The following is a 22,456-nucleotide window of genomic DNA, read 5'->3' on the forward strand; positions in this document are numbered from 1 at the left end:
AGCCGCAGAATAAATAGTTGAAATTACTAAAAATACTTTAGCGTAAAGAGCGAGGTATTAGGAGGAGGTGAGCCCCTCATATGGGTAATAATTTCTGTTCGTTTTAAGTTTTAATGCTGCTGCTTACCTCCAGCTGAAAAAAAAAACTTTTTCATTGTTTTTTTTTAAGTAATGCCAGTAAATCCTGCACTCCCTTCAGGGAAATTTTCTTCCCCCATGACAAATTCCTCGATGGAAAGTTACCCCAGCATATCCCCCTCTTCTCAACCCCTGCCTCCAACGAAAAAATCCTCCTGAAAACGCCTGTACACTTCCCAATAACCATTACTATGCGTAAGCACTGGTCAAAGTTTTGAACTTGTAACCCCTCCCACGGGGACTGTGGGGGAGTAGGTCGTCCCCAAAGACATAGTTGTAAGGTTTTTCGACTACGCTGAATAAAATGGCTATCTCAGAATTTTGATCCGTTGACTTTGGGAAAAAAATTAACGTGGGAGGGGGCCTAGGTGCCCTCCAATTTTTTGGTCACTTAAAAAGGGCACTAGAGCTTTTCATTTTCGTTAGAATGAGCCCTCTCGCAACAATCTAGGACAAATGGGTCGATACGACCACCCCTGGGAAAAAAACAACAAAAAAAACAAAAAAAACAAACAAACAAGTAAACACACATACGTGATCTGCCTTCTGGCAAAAAACGTAAAATTCCACATTTTTGTAGATAGGAGCTTGAAACTTCTACAGTAGGGTTCTCTAATACGCAGAATCTGATGGTGTGATTTTCGTTAAGATTCTATGACTATTTTCTAAAATAACGCAAATTTTCTCAGGTTCGTAACTGCTGATGAGTAAGACTAAACTTGATTAAACTTATATATTTAAAATCAGCACTAAAATTCGATTCTTTTGATGTAGCTATTGGTACCAAAATTCCATTTTTTAGACTTTTGTTTACTATTGAGCCGGGTCGCTCCTTACTACAGTTCGTTACTACGAACTGTTCGAAACTCATGACAGGCAGAAATTATTTCGTATATGAAGGGGATGCACCCTGCTCACTACCTCGCTCTTCACGCTGAAGCTCTTTAGTATTTTAAAAAAAAGCTTCTTATTCTAACTAAACGGCCCTTGAGTTTCAGGCGTCATTTTTCAAGATTTATGACAAAAAGTTATACTTTAAAGTAAAAGTATTGAGTAGGGAACATTCCTCTAATATATGGAGTGGTTTGTGTTCGTTTTAAGGTTTAATGTTCTTCCTAACTTTCAGTCGAAATTTATTTTTTTAATTGACCTTCTGACCGTTTTTCAATTGATGTTGGAAAATCTGCCTCTTCTTCCCTTTCCAAAAAAATTCCTCCCTCTTCCCCAAAATTTCTCCATGAAAAGTTCCCCCCGCGTAAGATATTCCTCTCCCGGACAATTCCATCCTCCACGGAAAGTTCTTTCGGCATAAAATCATCCTCTCCTGGGCAATTCCATCCTCATTGAAAATTCCCCAGAAAATTTTTTACGGACAATTCTGCCTGGAATATTTAGCTTACTTTCATTTGAAAAAAAAATACTTGTTTTTCATTTAATTTCTAATTGTTTGTTAAATCACGCCGTAAAAATCCCTTTCGAATAACTTTTCCGAAAATCTCAACATGTCGACATAAAGAAAGTAAAACAAATAAAAGAAAATTTTGTTTGTGAATTTCGGAAAATTCAACCGTATGAAATTACCCGTTAAACATTCCCACCCTTAAACTTCCCTGCTCTCAGAAATTTCTTCCAAAAATCCCCATCCCCTCGGAGTATTTACCCTCCCCAAAAAATGTCTAATTACGTCTTAATAACAATGCTACATTTAAGCAATAGGCACATTTCATTACTTGCAACCTTTTCCCCAGGGACTGTGGGGGTCATTTCATCTCTAGAAAAAGATTATTTGACCTTTCAGCTATGCTAAACAGAATGGCTATTTCAAAATTTTGATCGAATGACTTTAGGGAAAAAGGGGTGTGGGATAGGGGCTAGTTGCCCTCCAATCTTTTGGTCACTCAATAAGGGCAATAGGACCTTTAATCTCAGTTCCAATGGGTCCTCTCTGGATCTTCTATAATTATTTGCTCGATAGGATCATCCTGGCAAAAAAAAAACAACAAATAAAGATGCATCACTAGTCTATCTTCTGGCAAAAAATGCAGATTGTCACATTTTTGCAGATGGGAGCTTGAAATCGCTACAGTAGGGTTCTCTGGTGCGCTGAATCTAACGATGCAATTCTTGTTAAGATCCCTTGACTCTTAACGAGTGGCTCCTTCTTTTTTTAAGTGGTGCAAATTTTATCAGGCTCGTAGCTTTTGATGGGCTGCATTAAATGTAATAAATTTTGTATATTTGCAATCAGCATACAAAGCTATTTACAGTTCTTTACCACAAACTTTTTCATAGAAAATTAAGTTTTTTTTTAATGAAAGAAAAAAGGGAAAATAAAACCTAAGACGCACTGAAATTATAACGTATCTGAAGGGGGCTGCCCCCTCCTCAACCCCCACTCTCTCTAAGAAAGTCTTATAGTGTTTAATTTATTTTTTTCTGAATCAACATGTTTGAATTTTAGCAATCATTCTGAAGGGATTGGGACAAAAAAAAAAATAAACCTTTAGCAAAAAGAGCGGGGTAGGGTGAGGAAGGGGTAGCGCCTTAATATAGAGTATAATTTCTGTTCGACCACATATTCTCCTAGTGAAAGAAGGTCAGAGGTAATCAACATCATAAGACATTCGAGAAATATCACATTTCTGGAGATTGCCTCGAGGGCTCTCATAAATGTTGAATTTCATTGCACAAATTTCTATTAGGTTTAAACCCTCTTTGGGGGACCTTAATTCTTATTTCTAGGATAATGCAATTTGTTGTGCTGTTGGTTTTTAAAGGGTAAATTTAAAACTACTAACTTTTGTATATTTAGAATCAGCTTAAGTAATAGATTTTGTTATGTCATATGTTGTAATCTTATCTACTCTTTTTAAGGTTTCAGTCCCTATTGAATGGGATCGGCCTTTAGTTACAGTTTTCTACTACAAAATGCTTGATTCAAGGCTCTATAAAATTTGAAGAAGGGCTTCTCCTCCCTATTTTCACCCTCTTTTTTATATTCACGTTGAATATTCATAAAAAAAATGCTTCGAAAACGATAAACATCCGTGAAAAATACATCCTTCCAAATATTTATGAGTAGGGGGTCTGAATTATCAAATACCAACTAGTTCGTGGTAACAAACCTTAAGTAAGGAGCAACACATCTTATAGTAACCGAAACTCCATAAAAGGGAATTTTGATACCAATAGATATATTAAAGAATCTGCTTATTATGTTGATTTCAAATATAGAAGTTTATTAAGTTTAGTCTTATCCATTAAAGGCTACGAGCCTCCGAAAATTTGCCCGATTTTTAAAAAAAAGGCAAACACCCTCTAAAAGTAACAGAATTTTAATGGAAATCACACCATTGGAGGGGGTCAGAGACATTGGACAAGAATGTCATAGAGAAATCATTGGGCTGTAGATACTCTCACGCTAGTCCCTTTTGAAGTCGGGTGACTTGAGAAAGTGTGGTGTGGGAATTTAGACTCTCCACCAATAACTCACCAATATGCTTATAAACACGCTTCAAAACTTCAACCTTTTTGAACGCAAACATGCAGTGAATTGTCTGGGGCAGTTTTACATACTAGTGAGTAAGGGTGATGGTTATGAGTTTGTATCAAGACATCTTCGCTTTCGCCTCACCACTGGTGTCATCAAATCATTTAGAGTGTCATTGTTTTTACTACTACTGGTAAGTGTGCTAGAACTTTCCAATATAAATTTAAAAAGCTCCTTCGTCTTTTGATGTTTGACTGCTGCTGCTATGCTCGATTAATCGTTCTAGATTTTTTTTTGGCAATAAGACTTTTTGGAAAGTTTAATGTGATTAAAAATGATCAAAGTTTTTAACGATATTTAACCAAATCTGACGTCAAATCAAGTGGATTGTAACCTTTGCCATAAATTATAATCTAATTCCTTTTACTATGAATTTTGATACTAAAAACAGCGAAGGTGTTCACTGTCTATGAGATACATCAATAGTCTTTTAAATTGCTCACGGTGTGATTTAGGCACTAGGTCCCCAACATTTGACAAAGCACTGGACAATGTTGAATGTTCTTCTTTTGGTAGTGGTATTGCTGTTGTTCAAGAATCTTGAGTCGTTTCCTTTTTGTCATTGACGTTTAAATTGATCTATCTTATGAGGTAGGGTTTATGTTTTTCCACTCACCAAAGGACATCTTGAAAAATAAGTAGTTTTTTATGATGTACAAAATTCTCGTCGTTAATAAATTTACTCAGCTTCTCTTCAAAGTGTTATATTGGTGAAAAAACAGGTTCTATTGGTGTCAATTTTTAGGGTTTAGCCGTTTTTTGAATAAAACTGCTCACAAGTCCTGCATGTATTGGCGGTAAAAATATAAAAATGCAACCATCCTCTTGGAGAAAATTTTTTATTAATCCTTTTCCCTTGTTTTTGTCTGCTGCTAGGGCACGCATGATGGAGCAATGTTGCTTAAATACTTCTGGCAATTGAACATTTCCCTCAGTTAAATTTAGATAAAGCTCCGACATGAGATTAACGAATTCTTTGCCAACACTATCTTTGAGTATGACTTTCCTAAGTGCATGTTTTGAATTGCCTAGGACTGAAAATAAATATCTATTTTCGTGCAGTCTCTTAAGTGTAATGATGGCAACAAATGACCTTTTTTACTGTTCACCGGAAGATACACTATAATTTCATTGTCAAAAATATATGTGACTAAACGCAAATCTTCAGAAGTGCTCTGATTGAAATCCAGTAGAATGTAACCAAAGGGTTTATTCAAGCTTGCTTGTATACCGAAAATAAAAATTTTGGAGCACCGCGATTTATTTGTTTGTTAAGAGTTATGAGATAGCTTTAACGAACAACTTTGTATAGGGTATAGTAAGTACAAATCAAAGCAAGTGTTCTGATACATTTTTATATCTGAGGAAATAAGTTGTGAAGGACAAGTGTCACGAAAATGTTTTCATGACGAGAGCAAACAGTTAACAATAGAAGCATCTTCTAAGAAAATTGTTCAACGGATTCAGCTAAATCATCAATAATGAAACAAGAGTTTGGTTCAATAATATTAAACACATTAAATCCCTTAATGAGTCTTGTGTCTGGTGCAATATTCTTTATTTTATTGTAAAACTCTTGCCAAACACTATAACAACAGAAGATTTTTTCCGTTTTGCCTGACAAAGCGACATTTTTGTTCTGTCTGTCTTGGCATTTTTGTCTGTTTGTCTTGTGTCTGCGTCTCTTTTTTCCGTCTGTGTGTTTGTAGTTTTGACCCTCTGTCTGTGTGCCCGTGCATCATTTTGTCAGTCTCTCTGTGTCTATTTGTGTCTCTGTGTATTTTCTCTGTGTGTCTTTTTGTCTTTCCGTGTCTCTTTGTGTCTTTTTGTCTATCTGTGTATCTTTTGTCTATCTGTCTGTTTGCCTGTGCGTCTGTTTTTGTGTGTTTATGCCCCTGTCTCTGTTTGTATGTCCGTGTGCCTGTGGGTCTGTTTCTGTGTTTCTGTGTCTGTTTGCGTGCCTACTTGCCTGTATGTCTGTTTGCGTGTCTGTGTGCATGTGTGTGTGTGTTTCTCTGTGCCTGTGTGTCTGTATGTCTGTCTGTATGTCTATGTGTCTGTTTCATTTTTGTATGTGTTCCTGCTTGTCTGTTTGCGGGTCTCTGTGCCTGTGTTTCTCTTCGTGTGCCCGCGTGTCTGTTTGTGTGCCCCTGTGCCTGTTTGTGGGTTTATGTCCCTTCAGTTTTATTTTTGTGTCTGTAGGTCTGATTCTATGTATGTGTGTATGTGTGCTTGTGTGTTTGCTAGCACAAAATCTATTGGTTAGAATGTATTTCCATGAAAATCACATTATAATTAACTTGTTAATTCAGTTGACCAACTAGTCACCCATTTATCATAGGAACCCGAGATCTAATGTTCGAATCCTACACCCAACAGATATTTCATAAATTCAATGAAAAATGCTTAGGGGTTTAAAAGATATCTGAATACTATGTTCACCAAAGATTACGTAATAATACCCGTCAAATGCTGATGCCTTTTGCAAAGTTGTCACTACCCAGTAATTTTGTAAGACACTCTTGAGGATGAATGTTCTCTTGCGCAAACCGGCATGATAATTTCGAAGGAGAAACTTGTGTGCTTGGAAGCACTATGAACTTTTGAGGGGGTACTAGGATCCTTTTTTCCATGCGGGGGTTCCCCGCTTGACTCTCAAATCCCATTTGAGGATTAGACATTTAAATTTACAAAAAAACTACGTCATTTACATTTAAATTTCTAAGAAACTACCAAGGATGAAAACTCTCAGGTCGAAGTGGCTTCGACCTTACAGCCGTATATCTAGGATCTTCTCTCATAGAACATACTCAAAACCATAGGTTGTACATAGGTCAAATACCTTTTCTGATATATTGATATGGCGAACTAAGAGACGAGCTTAAATCCATACATAGCTTAGAATCGTGGGTAAATAAAGTTATTTGAAAGCACAAGGGAGAACAATAACTTATCCAAAGGTGTTAAATTAAGAAAAGTGACAATCATTGGATAGCTAGGGTCAGTGGCCCAACACCTTCCCCCTAAGATGAATGGCCGCTACAACGCCGCATTGGTCAGAACCTAAAAGTAAAAAAAAACAATAATAAACAAAATACAACTCCTAAATCTCCAATAATCTTCTAGTCTGTTTTTTCTTGTAAATGTCCAGTGCAACCATAGAATAATTTGAAGAGGGACCTCTTGCATTCCAGCATGTCAGTAGAACGATTGGAATCATTTGCCGTGTAGCCATCTCAACCAGGTCGGGGATTTTGAGGAAGAAAGTCCATATCATTAGCATAAAATAATCTTGCCGACGAACTGATGAGGTTTTTTGGCCCAGTTTGAGAAGAACTATTATATTCAATAACCCACTAGGGATATGTGAAAACCAAAGAAGGGACAATAATCGTAAGGGTTTTAAGTCGTCACTAATCAAGGCCTTCTAGCATCATTAAATAATATATTTTCTTCCTCTATCAAATTTACCTTTGAGAGAAGTGAAAAACAGGGTTTTTTCGTATGGAACAGTACCAGGCATCAAGAGGAACTGGATCAATTAGCCTCTTAACCTCCAACGCTGCAAGTGATACCAAATCCGAAGTAAAGTAGGACTCACCCCATTGTATAATTTAAAATTGCTCGTGGCTAAAAATACAAAGTTTGAGGGAATGATTGGGGCTGAGGGAGATGGTGTACAATTCTGAAGGAAAGCAAGAATAAGCCTCTTATAAATCTCACTAAGGAGGGAATGCTTGTTAACACCGTCAAAGGGTAACATTATGGTTTGTGCCTACAGGGTAAAGGTTTGAGGGAATAGATATTTACTTGGAATAGGAGTGAGTATCTCCCGAAAAACTTGGTTTTGAAAGGCTATTTCTTGATAAATGGATCACAACTGGTCAAATACTTCCAGGAAACTGACTATCATCTTTGACTATCCGAATGGACTCCTCTGATTGATTTCTCCCAAAGATGCTCCTCACCATCACCAATAGGGGTAAAACGCATCAGAAAAGAAATAGGACATATCCCAGCTTTCTTTCCAGCCTTTCCCAGTCCAACCCAACGTTCGATATCACCCGATGCGCATTCCTTTGGTATGGGTAAGTCCTTGAACTTTTAAATTATTATGAACGTATTGAATTTTTTGGGTATTTACGTAATTTAGATAGATGACAATTTAGGTAAACTATCACGTATATTTAAAAATATGTTCGCATTGCTACCAGTATTTGAGGCTGGCAGTGCACACAATCTGGTACCACCAGCAATAGAAGCAAAGGGCCAGAATGGGACTTAGGTTCCTCCTTTGCTCTCCAAGTAAAATAACTTAAAAAGTTATTTATAGCAGGGCAACGTCACTATAACCAACAAAACCATATCTAGCATGAGAAAAAAAAAACCTTTAGACTCTCCCTTGAAAGACCCTTTCTTCGTGCAACTTCAGATACCACGGCCCTCCAAAGGTAAAAGTACGTATATGCACAATTTTTCACTTCTCGACTTAATGCCACCACCATACTAAAAAAAATGTGCTGAATCGAATGGTATATGTAAGAAGGCTCTAGTCCAAATATTAACGGAAATAGCATATGGATAAAGTACGTATCTGAAAAATTTCTGGGTGCATCCAAAGGTAAAAGTACGTATCTGTGTAGATACGTACTTTCACCCTTGGTACGTACTTTTGCCTTTGGCCGGCACATTAAAATGAGAAAGGAAACCAAAGGTCAAAGTACGTATATGTCATGATTCAGCACAATCATCATTGTTTGTTTACCAGAGCAGAGCTGAACAACCAGCCAACTCTGAGCTATTAAAGAGTACTGGCATAGAATGTCAAGAGGCTTTCTAAATTTACAGAGAGCGTTGGTTATACAAAAGGAAAGAGATTTAAGGTAAGAAAATTTTGCTTCATGCTATTTTGGAACCTTTTCTCCAAGTAGGCCTAAACCCTCTGGTAAAACCCCATCTGTACTACCAGGTAGGTACAACAGACCCGCTACAACCAGTTTACACAGCTAGCTATGTAGCTGTCGAATTAGTACAGGAGAGCAGCGTCATACCAAATTACCAACCAACCACCTAAAGCCATTTTTTTAGTATTGCCTACAAACATGACTTACCTTTGAAATAAAATAAAAAACAAGGGATGCATCAAAATAACCCCTAGAACCTTCTCTGTCATCTGAGATAATCAGGGATTAGTTTGGTCAACTATTACAACATTGAGAAAAAATTGAGGGCCTCTAAATATTGCTTACCTTAGAAACAAAAAAAAATGTATCAAAATAGCCCTAGAACCCCCTCTTTCATCTGAGATAATCAAGGTTGATAACAAGTTCTTAGAATTCCAATTTTTCAGGACATTGGCATGTCAAGCAAGTACAAATGAGGCATCAACTTCAAATACCGACTTGCCATCTTCCAGTGAAGAGCAACGAGGAGCTAGTTCCTGTTCCCCCCCAGAAATCATCCAGATAAATCAAACAACAGACATATCACCCAATTTTTCTGGACATTCTTGATCAAGGGACACCACTGATGGAGAAGCTAAAACTAAGGCACAGTTAAAACACTTTGCTGATGAAGAATTCGAAAAAGAAGATTTAAGTAGAGGTGATAGTGATGAGTCTGATATTGACTGGGAGGACGTTGAAGGGACATTTGGGTCTTCTGATGATGAAAGGCAGACAACTTTGAAGAAGAGGAGAAAGCTCTTTACAGATTTAGTTCCTCTTTCGGTCAGTAATGATCTTACATCAGATCATCCAGAGTACAATCTGATCCATTTTCCTACCGATCCTTTCCTGCCCTTGGAAGATTCGGCTTCGGATGCAGCAGCTTATGAGACCCAAGATGACCAGCTAAATTTGGACAATCAACCATCTAATGAAAGCAACAATGCTGTTTGTGAACCTGATTCCTCAGACCATGTCATGTGTGTAATTGACGCTGTAGCAGCAAGGTCTGTGGGACAAGATAGAGAAAATAGACGTGAAGAAAATGGTGGAGGAGAAGGAAGGTCTATTGTTGACCTTACTCCAAAACGAGTTCGCTCAGAAAAAGATAAATTTGAAAGAGATGTTAAGAAGTATCCATTTCCTGACGAACCTGGCTGTAAATCTAACAAATGTACAAACTCATGTTTGAGGTTTTCCAGTGTAGAATTCAGGAAAATTTATGACACATGTTGGAGCAAAGAATATAAATCAAGACAAATGTGGCTCGCTTCTTTGCTGACATTCCTACCAGTTAAAAGAAGGACTATTGCCCCAGAAGCTGCGTGTAGAAAAAAAAACTACAGTTAGGTACAGCCTTCCCAGAAATTTGAATGAATACCCCACACTTACCCCAAAAGTTGAAAACTTGCCAGTTTGCAAGTCTACATTCCTTGGTTGTCTAGGATTAGGCAAGAATGACAGAGTGATTTTTACAATCAAGTCAAAAATTGAAAGGGATGCTCTTGGGAATGAGCTCAAGGACGGAAGGGGCCATAAAGTGGCAGGGCCACCAAACAAAGTTGATCGAAGCCTTGTGATGCAGCACATTGAAAGCTTTCAGCCAGCAATTCCACACTATCGTCGAGCTCACGCTCCAAATGTTCGGTACCTTTCTCGTGATTTGAGCTACAAATTTATGGCAGAAGACTTTAATGAAAAATATCCAGCAAATAAAATCTGTGATGAGACATATAGGAAGATTCTTAATGGTATGAAAGTATCATTGTGCATGCCCCAAAGTGACAGCTGTGACATTTGCACACTATTAAAAGAGAAAGTAGGGGCTGCGAGAACTCCTGGTACAAATGGTGAGGCAACCGAGAAAGAGACTGAACTGTACAGAAAGCACAGAGATCTTGTTGAACAGGTTTCAAAAGCATTTTCTGAAGATAAGCAGAAATACGAAAAAGATTCAACTACCATGTTGTTCACCGTGGACCTACAAAAAGTGTTATTGCTTCCCATCATGCACAGCAGAAAGGAGGCCTTTTTTCTATCAAGACTCGTGTGTTTTAATGAGACGTTTGCCCCCGTTAAGGCCACCCAACAAAACCAGAACCTTTGCGTTGTTTGGAACGAATCTCGGCAAGGACATGATGCACCTGATATAGGTAGTGCCTTCCACAAGGTCTTAAAGATGAATAGGGATATCTTGCACTTCATTTTTTATACTGACAATTGCTGTGCCCAGAACAAAAATTGGACAATTTTTAGTGAATTTGTACTGATAGTCAACAGTGAAGGAGGACCTGAAACGATTCGTATCAAGTATCTAGTGAAAGGCCATACGCACATGGGGGCTGACTCCATACACGGATCGATTGAGTCTCGAATTCGAAAAAGGGATGTTCTTGACTTTGAAGATTTGTGCGACACCATAGAAAAAAGTAGAAAATTCACGAAAGCCGTGAAAATGGACATAGAAGACTTTTGCCAGTGGAAAAGCTTAAAAGCTCCTGGCATCGTCATGAAGAACTTGGGCGTGACCATTGATGAGTTCAGTGAGGTCTGTTTTAAGAAGGGAAAAACAGAACTGTTCTATAAAACTAGCCCTGAGGGTGAAGAAAAGAGTCTAAGTTTTGTGCCAAAAAAGCTGGTTAGTACAATCAAAGAGGCAAAGTATCCTTTGCCAGATCCGATTCTTGGCGCAAGGGGGGTAAAGCCAGAAAAGAAAAAGGCCATCTTGGAAAAACTTGTACCTTTTATGAATGAGAATCGCCGTACATTTTGGCGCACTATGCCTTCATCAACAGCTTCTGTCGATTTGCTGAAGCACGGCTGTGTTTCTTAGCTGCCTGCAGTATTTCAGTGATTTCTTTTGATTTTTTTTATTTTTTAACTTCTAATTATTTGAATAAAAAAATGACTTGTTGTACATGCTTCATACGTGGTTTTACCTTCGGTATACGTCATAGATACGGGGTTTTGGGCAGAGTAAAAGTGCGTTTTATGTTTTATACAGACTTTTACCTTTGGGACTTCATTCGAATTCGAGTCTCGAGTCAAAGGTAAAAGTACGTATATGTCATATACGCACTTTTACCTTTTGAGAGCGCCTCTTTATATGAGTAACGGTCCAATGGTAAAAGTACGTATCTACTGTTTCAGGCTTCGGGGCAGTAATAATAGAAAATTTTACTTAAAAATATGAAATCCCCATATTTGTTTACCTATTTAACTAATTTCCAGAATTAGCCAGTGTCCAGTTTCACCGTAAACCGTATTTGAAGCTCTCAAAAGTACTCAAACTTTGAGCCGTGATTTATCGAAATAATGAAAAGTGTAGATACGTACTTTTACCTTTGGAGGGCCGACCAGCACTAAGGGCTTGAATGAAGAAGAAACCTTTCCAGCTCAATTTTTTCAATTTAATGCAAGGTTTGATGATGACAGGTTAGGCTAGAATAGATTAGATTTGGTTGGGTGAAGTTGGGTTGGGTTAGCTTTGATTAGATTTTTAACCTATTTCTGATATTTAGAATCAAATTTAACGTAGCTTAGCCTAATTTTACCTGATCCATCCTAAACTAACAAATTATAACCTAACTTAAGTTTAACTTTTATGATATTAGCTTGCATTAGACTGGAAATGCTGACTCGCAAAGCTAATTGAACCCAAGCAGATAAAAAGGAATTTGGAATTTTCACCAGTAAATGTCGACATTAACCAGAATTTGAACATTCATGGTAAAATATATACTCGATGTGCTAGCTTAGACATTTGGGCAACGTTTCTGAATTATTGTCTCTCACAGAATATACCTCAATAGCACAGGAACTGCTCCCGGCACCAAACTTATTAACTTCACAAAAATCCACAACCTAGAGAAGGATGATAAATTAAAGGGTTTTCAAAAACAGGTAAAAAAAAAATTACTATTAAACTAGATCTGTGTTGCGTTGGCAACTTGAGGTTCTGCTTCGCCGGATAAAGTATTCCGAGAGCAACACTTTGGTTTTGTTTCCTCGCTTCGATTAAACGCTGAAGTTTTTAATCTGTAAAGATCTTAAAATAAATACTAGGTACACCAACTCTCAAAAGTCGCAAAACCCTTATCGCTGAAGATGATTGTAGCCTAACAGTCGATTATTACTTACAAGTACCCTATATGTTTTACCACTGGAAACAAATTGGTCTTACCATTAAATACACCGGAAACAAATAATAGATACACCATCTAGTAAAGGTTGTGAGCCCCTCATTGCCGTAGATGGTTATGAGCTAACAGCCGACTGTTGTTTAAAACTCCCCTATATGTTTCAAAATTGGTATCGACCTATTTTTGGTTTCAGTGTGTATCTTACTACTGAAGTTGTCAACCCCTTTAAAATTTCAAACTGATATATCTCATGAAGGAATTTTTATGGCGTTTGGTATTTACCAAGCGACATATGGTAATCACAATTTCTGTCGGTCTGTCTGTCTGTCGGTCTCAGTGTTGCTAGTTTGGGCACTTCCAGATAAGCCTGGCCGATGATATTTGGCAGGCATACTAGGGACCCAGACCAGATTAAATTAGAAATAGTTGTTTCTCAGGTTCGACCATCTTGGGGGGGGGGGACGGTAATTCGGAAAAATTAGAAAAATAAGGTATTTTAAACTTACGAATTGGTGATTAGATCTTAATAAAATTTGATATTTAGAAGGATATCGTGTCTCAGAGCTCTTATATTAAATCCTGGCCAGATCCGGTGACATTGGGGGAGTTGGAGGGGGAGACCTGAAATCTTGGAAAACGCTTAGAGTGGCGTGATCGGTATGAAACTTGGTTGGACAAATAAAAACAAGTCCTAGATACGTGATTGACATAAACTTGAACGGATCCACTCTCTTTGGGAGAGTTATGGGGGGTGGTAATTTGGTTGATTCGAAAAAATTAGAAAAAATGAGGCATTTTTAACTTACGGACGGTTGATTGGATCTTAAAGAAATATGATTTTTAGAAGGACCTTGTATCTCAGAGCTTTTATGTCAAATCCTGACCAGATCAGGTGACATTGGGGGGAGTTGGAGGAGGAAACCAGAAATCTCGGAAAACGCTTAGAGTGGAGGGGTCATGATGATACTTGGTGTGATTAATAAGCCCAATTCCTAGATATGTGATTGACATAACCAGACCGGATTTTCTCTGTTTTTTTTTGGGGGGGGGGTAATTCGGAAAAATTACAAAAATGAGGTATTTTTAACTTACGGACGGGTGATCGGATCTTTATTAAATTAAATAAAAAAACAAATTTTTTCAACGGAAAGTAAGGAGCGACATTAAAACTTAAAACAAACAGAAAATACTTCGTATATGATAGGTTCTGCTTCCTCATCAACACCCCGCTCTTTACGCTAAAGTTTGACTCTTTCTCTTAACTCTACTTTTTAAAACGGAAAAAACTTTAGCGTAAAGAGCGGGGCGTTCCCGCCACAAGTACAAGTAAGTAAGTAAGTACGTTATATATGTAATTAAAATTACCAGACCGGATCCGCCATCTTTGGGGGGACTTGGGGAGGGGGATATTTACAGTGCTTTGTCGAGTTCGGTGCTTCTGGACGCGCTAGGACGATGAAAAATGGTGGGCGGTTCACTGACCTGCACAAATTGACTTGATAAAGTCATTTACCCGATCCGACCATCTGAAGGGCTGAAAGGAGAGGAAAAGTTAGAAAAAATGAGGTATTTTTAACTTAAGAGTGGGTGATCGGATCTTAATGAAATTTGATATTTAGAAGGACCTCATGTCTGAGAGCTCTTATTTTGAATCCCGATTGGATCCGGTGACAATGGGGGATTTGGAGGGGGAAACTGGAGATCTTGGAAAACGCTTAGAGTGGAGAGATCGGGATGAAACTTGGTGGGAAAATAAGCACAAGTCGTAGATACGTAATTGACATAACCAGACTGGATCTACCCTCTTTGGGGGAGCTGGGGAGGAGGGGATTTCCAGTGTTTTGTCAAGTTCGGTGCTTCTGGACGATGAAAAATGGTGGGCGTGTCAGGGACTTGCACAAATAGACTTGATAACAGTCGCTTTTCCGATTCAACCATCTGGAAGGTGGCCTTGAGGGAGAGAAAATAATTAAAATGGAGGTAAACTTATCTTACGAATGGGTGATTGGATCTGAATAAAACTTGATATATAGAAAGATCTCATGTCTCAGATTCTTTATATTCAATTCGGGAAATAGGAGTTGGAGGAGAGAAAAGAAAATCTTTGACAATCGAAAATCTTGAAAAACTCTTATATGTCGGTTATAATGCTCCTTCATTATTGGTAATCTAATTTTTTTCTCTGGTATAAATCGGAACCAAGAGAGATCGGGTTTAAACTTGATGGGATGAACAGGTACAAGTTCTTGATACGTTATTGACATAACCGGACCTGATTCGTTCTCTTTGGGGGAGTTGAAGGGATTTCTAGTGCATTGGCAAGTTCGGTGCTTCTTGACTTGCTAGAACGATGAAATCCATAACTCTAGTACCGAGTCAAATTTTAGGTTCCGACCTTGTCACAAGTGCCATATGAGCTCTCGTCTCTTCTTCTACCAAAAAATAGATGATATTTATTCTGATCAGCTCTTCAAGATCTATCGACTGTCGTCGAAAAAAAATCTATCTGTCTCTGTTAAAAAGCTAATTTTTTTTTGCCGTAGGTTAAGTTTCTAACGTCATCACTTAGAAAGGAGCAAAGGACAAACTATAATTCCTCTAGCAATGAGAGGACTCTTAAGGTTTAAGAGGTACATCTGATACCTTTCTCTAACACAATCCCAAGTGTAAAAAACAGAATGATAAACTCAGCTGAAATCACGAACAGAAATGGGCAGAAACAATAGATTTTTGGCCCCAGGCAAGAGTTCTACGAAGCTTTCCAAAATGCAAAGTCATATTCATCAATCCAACCTAAGGTCCAGACTTTCCGTAAAGACCACAGAGGTTAGACCTTTGCCACTTTCTAGGAATAAGCTGAAATCGAGGTGCTAGGAACAAAACTAAAGTGTTGCTCTTGCAATACAATAGTAGAACATCAGAACAGAACTCCTCTCCAAAAAATAAAGACACTATACGCTGCTTTTGAAGGCAGTTCTTCTTCGAGATTTGTTCCAATTTTTCTTAATTGTTTAATTTCGAAAATCACTGAATTCATGCTTGAAACTGAACCCTAGTCAAAAAGATGGGTTAAAAACAAGCAAATATTTTGACAAAGACCTCTGCCAAGTAGGCCTCAGTGCTCAAAAAAAAGAAAGATGAAAATAAAGAAACAAAGAAGAAACAAAAGCAAAATCTAACCTTTTTAAGTGAACTGCACGAGAGGAAAAAAGACACTGAATCAAGCAACAAAAAATAACTTGAAATCAATGAAAGAGAAGTTACCAATTAGATTGAATAAGTATCCTTTGCCTTGCAAAGATCGACCCCCTTCGTCTAGGTCGATGAGCTCCTGCATGTTGGATTTTACCCTTATTTTAAACGGTCACTTTTCCTGACAGAGTAATACAGCAAACAAAGAAACGAGCTTCAATTTAAACTAAGCCTACATTTAAGGGGAAAGATATTTAATTGAAAGTGATAACCAGGGGTGAAAAATAGCCTTAGGGAAAGAACTACGTATAGAAAAAGGGAAATTATCTGATGATTAGGGAAGAGGTTCTAGTTTGACGTAAATATGTTCTGAGACCATACTGGCTATGCATGACGTATAAAAAACGAGGATTTTATCAGCCAGTAGCAAAATATGAAAAACAAGCAAATATTTCAACAAGGACCTCCGCCAAGTCGTCCTCAGTGCTCAAAAAAAGAAGAGGAAAATAAAGGAACAAAGAAGAAATAACAGCAAAATCTAATCTTTTTAGTGAACTGCACGAGAGGAAAAAAGACACTGAATCAAACAACAAAAACAACTTGAAATCAATGAAGGAGAAGTTACCAATTAGATTGAATAAGTATCCTTTGCCTTGCAACAGATTTCGCCTGTCTAAAATTTCGGTTTTCATTAGATATGCGGACAGGTTGTCTTGAATTAGACTGGGCGAAAATATTCATAGAGTCTTTTAATATTAAATTATTATAAATTGGGCTTAAGGAAATATCACCCATGTCTCTATTTATAGCCAAATTTCTATTTATATGTTGTTTTTTTATCTCAATTGCCTCTTTAAAAGATTGCGGTAGGCAATCTCACAAAGGTCTTTCCGACACGTTTTTAATTTAGCGAAACTCGCTTATCAGAAAAATTTTCAAAACTCGAATTTCAACATTTTCAACAAACACAGATTCACCTTCCTAGATTTTGTCCTGCCTCTCTTTTGGAAAATCTATCCTCCAAGGTTTTCACACCCAAGGAGCTAAGTATTCTATCAAAAGGACCTACATTTGCAATGGCTCAGACACACGTAAGTATATCAAAAATTATTACGATTGTAGAGTATGGTATTTTTAGCTCTCATGATGAAGTTGAAAATCCAGACCTACTAAGAGGAGAAATAGTAAAGAGTATTCTTGATTATAAGCCGTCATTGTCGCTTACAACTCAATCAAAGGAAGAAATTAAAATCCTCGAAAATTTGAAAAAAGATAAAAATACAGTTATTACAAGAGCGGACAAAGGAAACACAATTGTCATTATGGATTCTGCACATTATCAAAATAAAACAAATACCCTTTTATTGGATAAAAATACTTATAAAGAAATAAAAACTGATCCCACAGATAAATACACCAAGCAGTTGAGAAAAGAATTAGAAATTTTAAAAGACAATAGACTAATCACCCCTCAAATGTACAGAAAATTTTACCCAAAAGGTTGTTCAGTCCCAAAATTTTACGGTCTACCCAAAATTCATAAGAAGGATACTCCGTTACGTCCTATTGTAGCATGTTATAGCTCTCCATATACAGGTGTAACAAAGAAATCTTATATAAAAAATTCCATAGATCTTGTTGAGAAGCTGAAAAATCATAGTATAACAGAAAAAAACTATCTTATCTAGTTTTGATGCAATTTCCATGTACACTTCATGCGATGTCCATAAATGTGAACAGGCCTTACAAAGAAAATTAGAGGAAAATTCTACTTGGTCAGATTATAAAACCTTGGAAATTGACACAATAATGACGCTTGTACGTCTTTACAACAAGTTCTCTTTACATTTTAAATTTCGAGAAAAATTGTTGCTTCAGGTCAAGGGCCTACCCATGGGCACTGTTTTGTCTCCTTTTTTGGCAAATTTTTACATGGACTTCATAGAACAGTCTCCTTTGAATAGTTTCCCCTTAAAACACTCTCTCTCTGGTTTCGTTTCGTTGATGATGTTCTTGCTGTTTGGGAACATGGTCAGGACTCTCTAAAAGATTTTTTGGCACATTTGAATTCTTTTGATTCGAATCTTCAATTTACAATAGAACTGGAAGATTCAGGAAAGCTCCCTTTCTTGGATGTTTTAATTGTAAAAAATATTCCTAGCCTTGATTTTTCTATATATAGAAAGTCGACCCATAATGATCGGAATCTACATTGCTCGTCAAATCACCCTCCTTGTGTAAAAAGAGGGGTAGTAATTTCTTTAGTCGACAGGGTTCTAAAAATATGTTCACGTAATCATGTAAAATCCGAGTTAGATTATGATAAAGATATTCTATTCTGCAATGGCTACCCAATCAACCTCATTGAAAATATAATAGATAGACGATTAAAAAAGATAAAACAGGAAAATAGGGAGTCCGTCCCCCTTGATTCAGTTACACAGGCAATTGAGAAAAAAATTTCACTACATTACCATACGTCTCGAAACTCAGCGACAAATTTGGAAAAATTTTACAAAAACATAATCTCTCTGTTTCTTTTAAAACTGAACAAAAAGTTGAACATTTTTTCAACTCGGGAAAGGATAAAACGGATCCTATACTAGGTAGTGGTGTCTACAGAGTCCCATGTTCATGTGGAAAATTTTACATTAGAAGGACCCATCAACAACTAGGGGAACGATTGCAAGAACACAAAATTTCAATAGACAAGTCCCTGAGATTGGAAAATAAAATGACAACTTTGATTCAGCTCTGGCCCAGCATATATACGAAAATCCTGACCGTTTAGTTCTTTTTGAAGAGGCAACTTTAATATCTACCGTAAATGGCCTACCTCAATCTTTTAAAGAGGCAATTGAGATAAAAAAACATATAAATAGAAATTTGGCTATAAATAGAGACACGGGCGATATTTCCTTAAGCCCAATTTATAATAATTTAATATTAAAAGACTCTATGAATATTTTCGCCTAGCCTAATTTAAGACAACCTGTCCGCATATCTAATGAAAACCGAAATTGTAGACAGGCGAAATCTGTTGCAAGGAAAAGAATACTTATTCAATCTAATTGGTAACTTCTCTTTCATTGATTTCAAGTTGGTTTTGTTGTTTGATTCAGTGTCTTTTTTGCTCTCGTGCAGTTCACTTCAAAAGGTTAGATTTTGCTGTTGCTTCTTCTTTGTTTCTTTATTTTCCTCTTTCTTTTTTTTGAGCACTGAGGACGACTTGGCGGAGGTCCTTGTCGAAATATTTGCTTGTTTTTCATATTTTGCTACTGGCTGATAAAATCCTCGTTTTTTCACATATTTGTTTTTTCTCTTTTCATTTATTATTTCCTTTCTTTGTTCTCATAGGTTCTAGTTTCATGACACTATGTTTCAGTATTAATAAATACCCATGCCCGTCGACTTGGGCTAGAATAGGAACAGATAAAAACAGTAAAAGTAAAGTTAGTACCTACTGTTGCAGTAGATGTTCATATCGGAAATAACTTATCCCTAGAAGAGACTTAAAAGACGAAGTGGGTCGGTGTTGCAATCCATATGCGAAATAGAAAGACGAAGCAACCCTGTCTGGAAAATTATAAACGTAAAATTTCGATTCTGAATAAAATTATTCATGAAATCCGCAATTTTTTGAAGCACCTTTTTGAAAATGATAAACCTCAAACCTTGTATTAGGACGATTAGCCACAGATAAATAATCACCAGGATGGTGCACTTATTGTGCAGGTTAAAATGACGGACACTGGAGTCTAATTCGAATTTGATACTGATTTCCTGGTGATTTCCAAGGTGAAGGCCTTCGTCCCCATGGGAAACAGAAACGGACGGGAGGTAAAAATTGAAAGGCAACAACGGGTTTTAGAAAATTTAGAAGGTATTATCAATATTATTATTATTTCATTTCATTGGAAACTCTTCTTCATACAAAAAATATGACGGAGCACTACGAAAAAAAAGAAAAAAAACAACTCTACTTTCTAGGACGAAAGACAATCCATTAGACACAAAAATGAAGAAGAATACTATCGCTTATCAATCAGTTCATGGTAACGAACTGTAGTAAGGAGCAACCCGGCTCAATAGTAACCGAAACTCTAAAAAATGGAATTTCGATACCAATAGTTACATCAAAAGAATCGCATTTTAATGCTGATTTTAAATATATAAGTTTCATCGGGATCAGTTATACCTATCAAAAATTAAGAGCCTGAGAAAATTTGACTCATTATAGAAAATAGGGGGAAACACCCCCTAAAAGTCATACAATCTTAACGAAAATCACAATCAGATTTAGCGTATCAAAGAACCTTTTTGTAGAGGTTTCAAGCCCCTATCTACAAAAATGTAGATTTTCGCGTTTTTGCCAGAAGACGGATCACGGATGCGTGTTTATTTGTTTGTTTTTTTGTTGTTTTTCTGTGTTTTTTTCCAGGGGCGATCGTATCGACTGAGTGGTCCTATAATTTTGCGAGAGGACTTATTCTAACGGAAATTAAAAGTTCTAGTGCCCTTTTTAAGTGACCAAAAAAATTGGAGGGCACCTAGGCCCCCTCCCACGCTCATGTTTTCCCCAAAGTCACCAAATCAAAATTCTGAGATAGCCATTTTATTCACAATATTCGAAAAACCTAATAACTATGTCTTTAGGGACGACTTACTCCCCCGCTGTCCTCGTGGGAGGGGCTGCAAGTTACAAGCTCTGACCTATGTTTACATATAGTAATGGTTAGTGGGAAGTGTATAGACGTTTTCAGGCGTATTTTTTGGTTTAGGGGGGAGAGTTGGGGGGGGGGGGTTACGTGGGAAGATATTTCCATGGAGAAACTTCTCATAGGAGATAGAATTTCAATGAAGGGGGCGCAGGATTTTCTAGCTTTATTTGAAAAAACAATGAAAAAATAAACATGAAAAGCTTTTTCTACTGAAAGTAAGGAGCAGCATTAAAACTTAAAACGAACAAAAATTATTATGCATTTGAGGGGTTTACCTCCTCGTTATACCTCACTCCTTACGCTAAAATATTTTTAGTAATTCAACTATTTATTCTACGGCCTTTGTGATTCAGAGGTCATTCTTAAGGATTTGGGACAAAATCTAAGCTTTAGTGTAAAGAGCGAGGTATCGACGAGGGTTGAACGCCCTCATATACGCAATAAAAACATACGAATATAGAAGTTCGTTACGTAAGTTAATTCGCAAGTTATGTATATTTTTTACCAATGAAAACGTTTGTAAAAAATTAGAAATTCTAGTTGCTTTTTTAAGTAATCAAAAACTTGGAGGGAAACTAGGCCTCTTCCCTCGCTTCTTTTTTATCAAAATATTCCGATTAATTGCAATTAATTAATATGCAAATTTCGTTTTAATCATTTATGTGCGGAGAGCCAAGATCAAAACGTGCATTAATTCAAAAACGTCCAGAAATTAAATAAAAAAAAAGTTGTTTTTTTTTAAGTTAACTTTTTAACTTTTTTTTTTAAGTTTAACTTTTTTTAACTTAAAATGAACAGAGATTACTCCATATATGGAAGGGGCTTTCCCTCCTCAATGCCCCGCTCTTTACGCTAAAGTTTCTTACTGTTTTAAAAAGTAGAGTTAAAAGAAAGGGTCAAACTTTAACGTAAAGAGCGAGGCGTTGAGGAGGAAAAGCCCCTTTCATATATGGAGTAATTTCTGTCCGTTTTAAGTTTTAATGTCGCTCCTTACTTTCCGTTTGTTTTTTTTTTATTTATAACATAAACGAAGAAGAAAAACTATTTTAATGAACACATATAAATAGTGTAAAGAGGTTGCTTCCAAGTGTGGCTTGAAATCTTTTGCTTATTTTATTTTTCTAAAAGTTTAGTGACAGCTATAGCAGGATCTGCTATATGAATGAGCTAATAATGAGCTTTGAACTGTCTGCAGAAATTGGATATCTCAGAAAGTGTTTTGAAAAACGGAACACAGTGGAGTGGATTTTCAATTTAAAGGCGTGTGCTAGAATCCTCCAGAAGGGTGCAATATAGAGGATACGAGGGAGAGCTACAGTGTTGTACACCGTATTAAATTTTCGGTTGAATATGGAATCCTTGTGGAATATAGAATCCGGTTGGATTTCCGGATGAATTGGGATATGTACTATCAAATTTCTGGGATATTTGGCCTAGATTGATGGGAGGAGTCCCTTAGGGAGTAGTTCCTTCGGGAGATCAGAGATGATAATCAGTTCCACAAATCCACGATTGTTGGGCCGATTGTAGTTAACCTACTAATTCCTGGGAGACATTCTCTCCCATTTCCAGTCATTACCTTGTCCCACAGACCCTTAACATGCAGCTCTATATGCTATTATTACGGTTTGTTCATGTTGATGGTTATTGCCACCAGGATTATCAAATGGGTTGGAACTCAGAAGAGGCTATTTCAATTTCCTGTGCTCAAATCATCACCGCGACGCTTCATATCTCTCGCTACGAGTAATTTCAAACAATGTTATT

General features: G+C 37.0%; 1 protein-coding gene and 1 long non-coding RNA gene across 4 annotated transcripts in view; one reads left to right on the forward strand and one right to left on the reverse strand.

Annotated features, from left to right (window-relative positions):
* Positions 1-22,456, reverse strand: part of LOC136027229 (uncharacterized) — a 173,023-nt gene that overhangs the window by 84,479 nt on the left and 66,088 nt on the right. The window lies entirely within an intron of this gene.
* Positions 7,543-22,456, forward strand: part of LOC136027228 (5-hydroxytryptamine receptor 2A-like) — a 167,072-nt gene continuing 152,158 nt past the window's right edge. Inside the window, exon 1 of the mRNA XM_065704284.1 lies at positions 7,543-7,776. Within this exon, the coding sequence (XP_065560356.1) occupies positions 7,773-7,776 (4 nt within the window). The 5' untranslated portion in view covers positions 7,543-7,772. The remainder of the gene's footprint in view (positions 7,777-22,456) is intronic.

Source organism: Artemia franciscana, chromosome 5 (genome assembly GCF_032884065.1).
Source record: "Artemia franciscana chromosome 5, ASM3288406v1, whole genome shotgun sequence".
In the NCBI taxonomy this organism is placed as follows: domain Eukaryota; kingdom Metazoa; phylum Arthropoda; class Branchiopoda; order Anostraca; family Artemiidae; genus Artemia; species Artemia franciscana.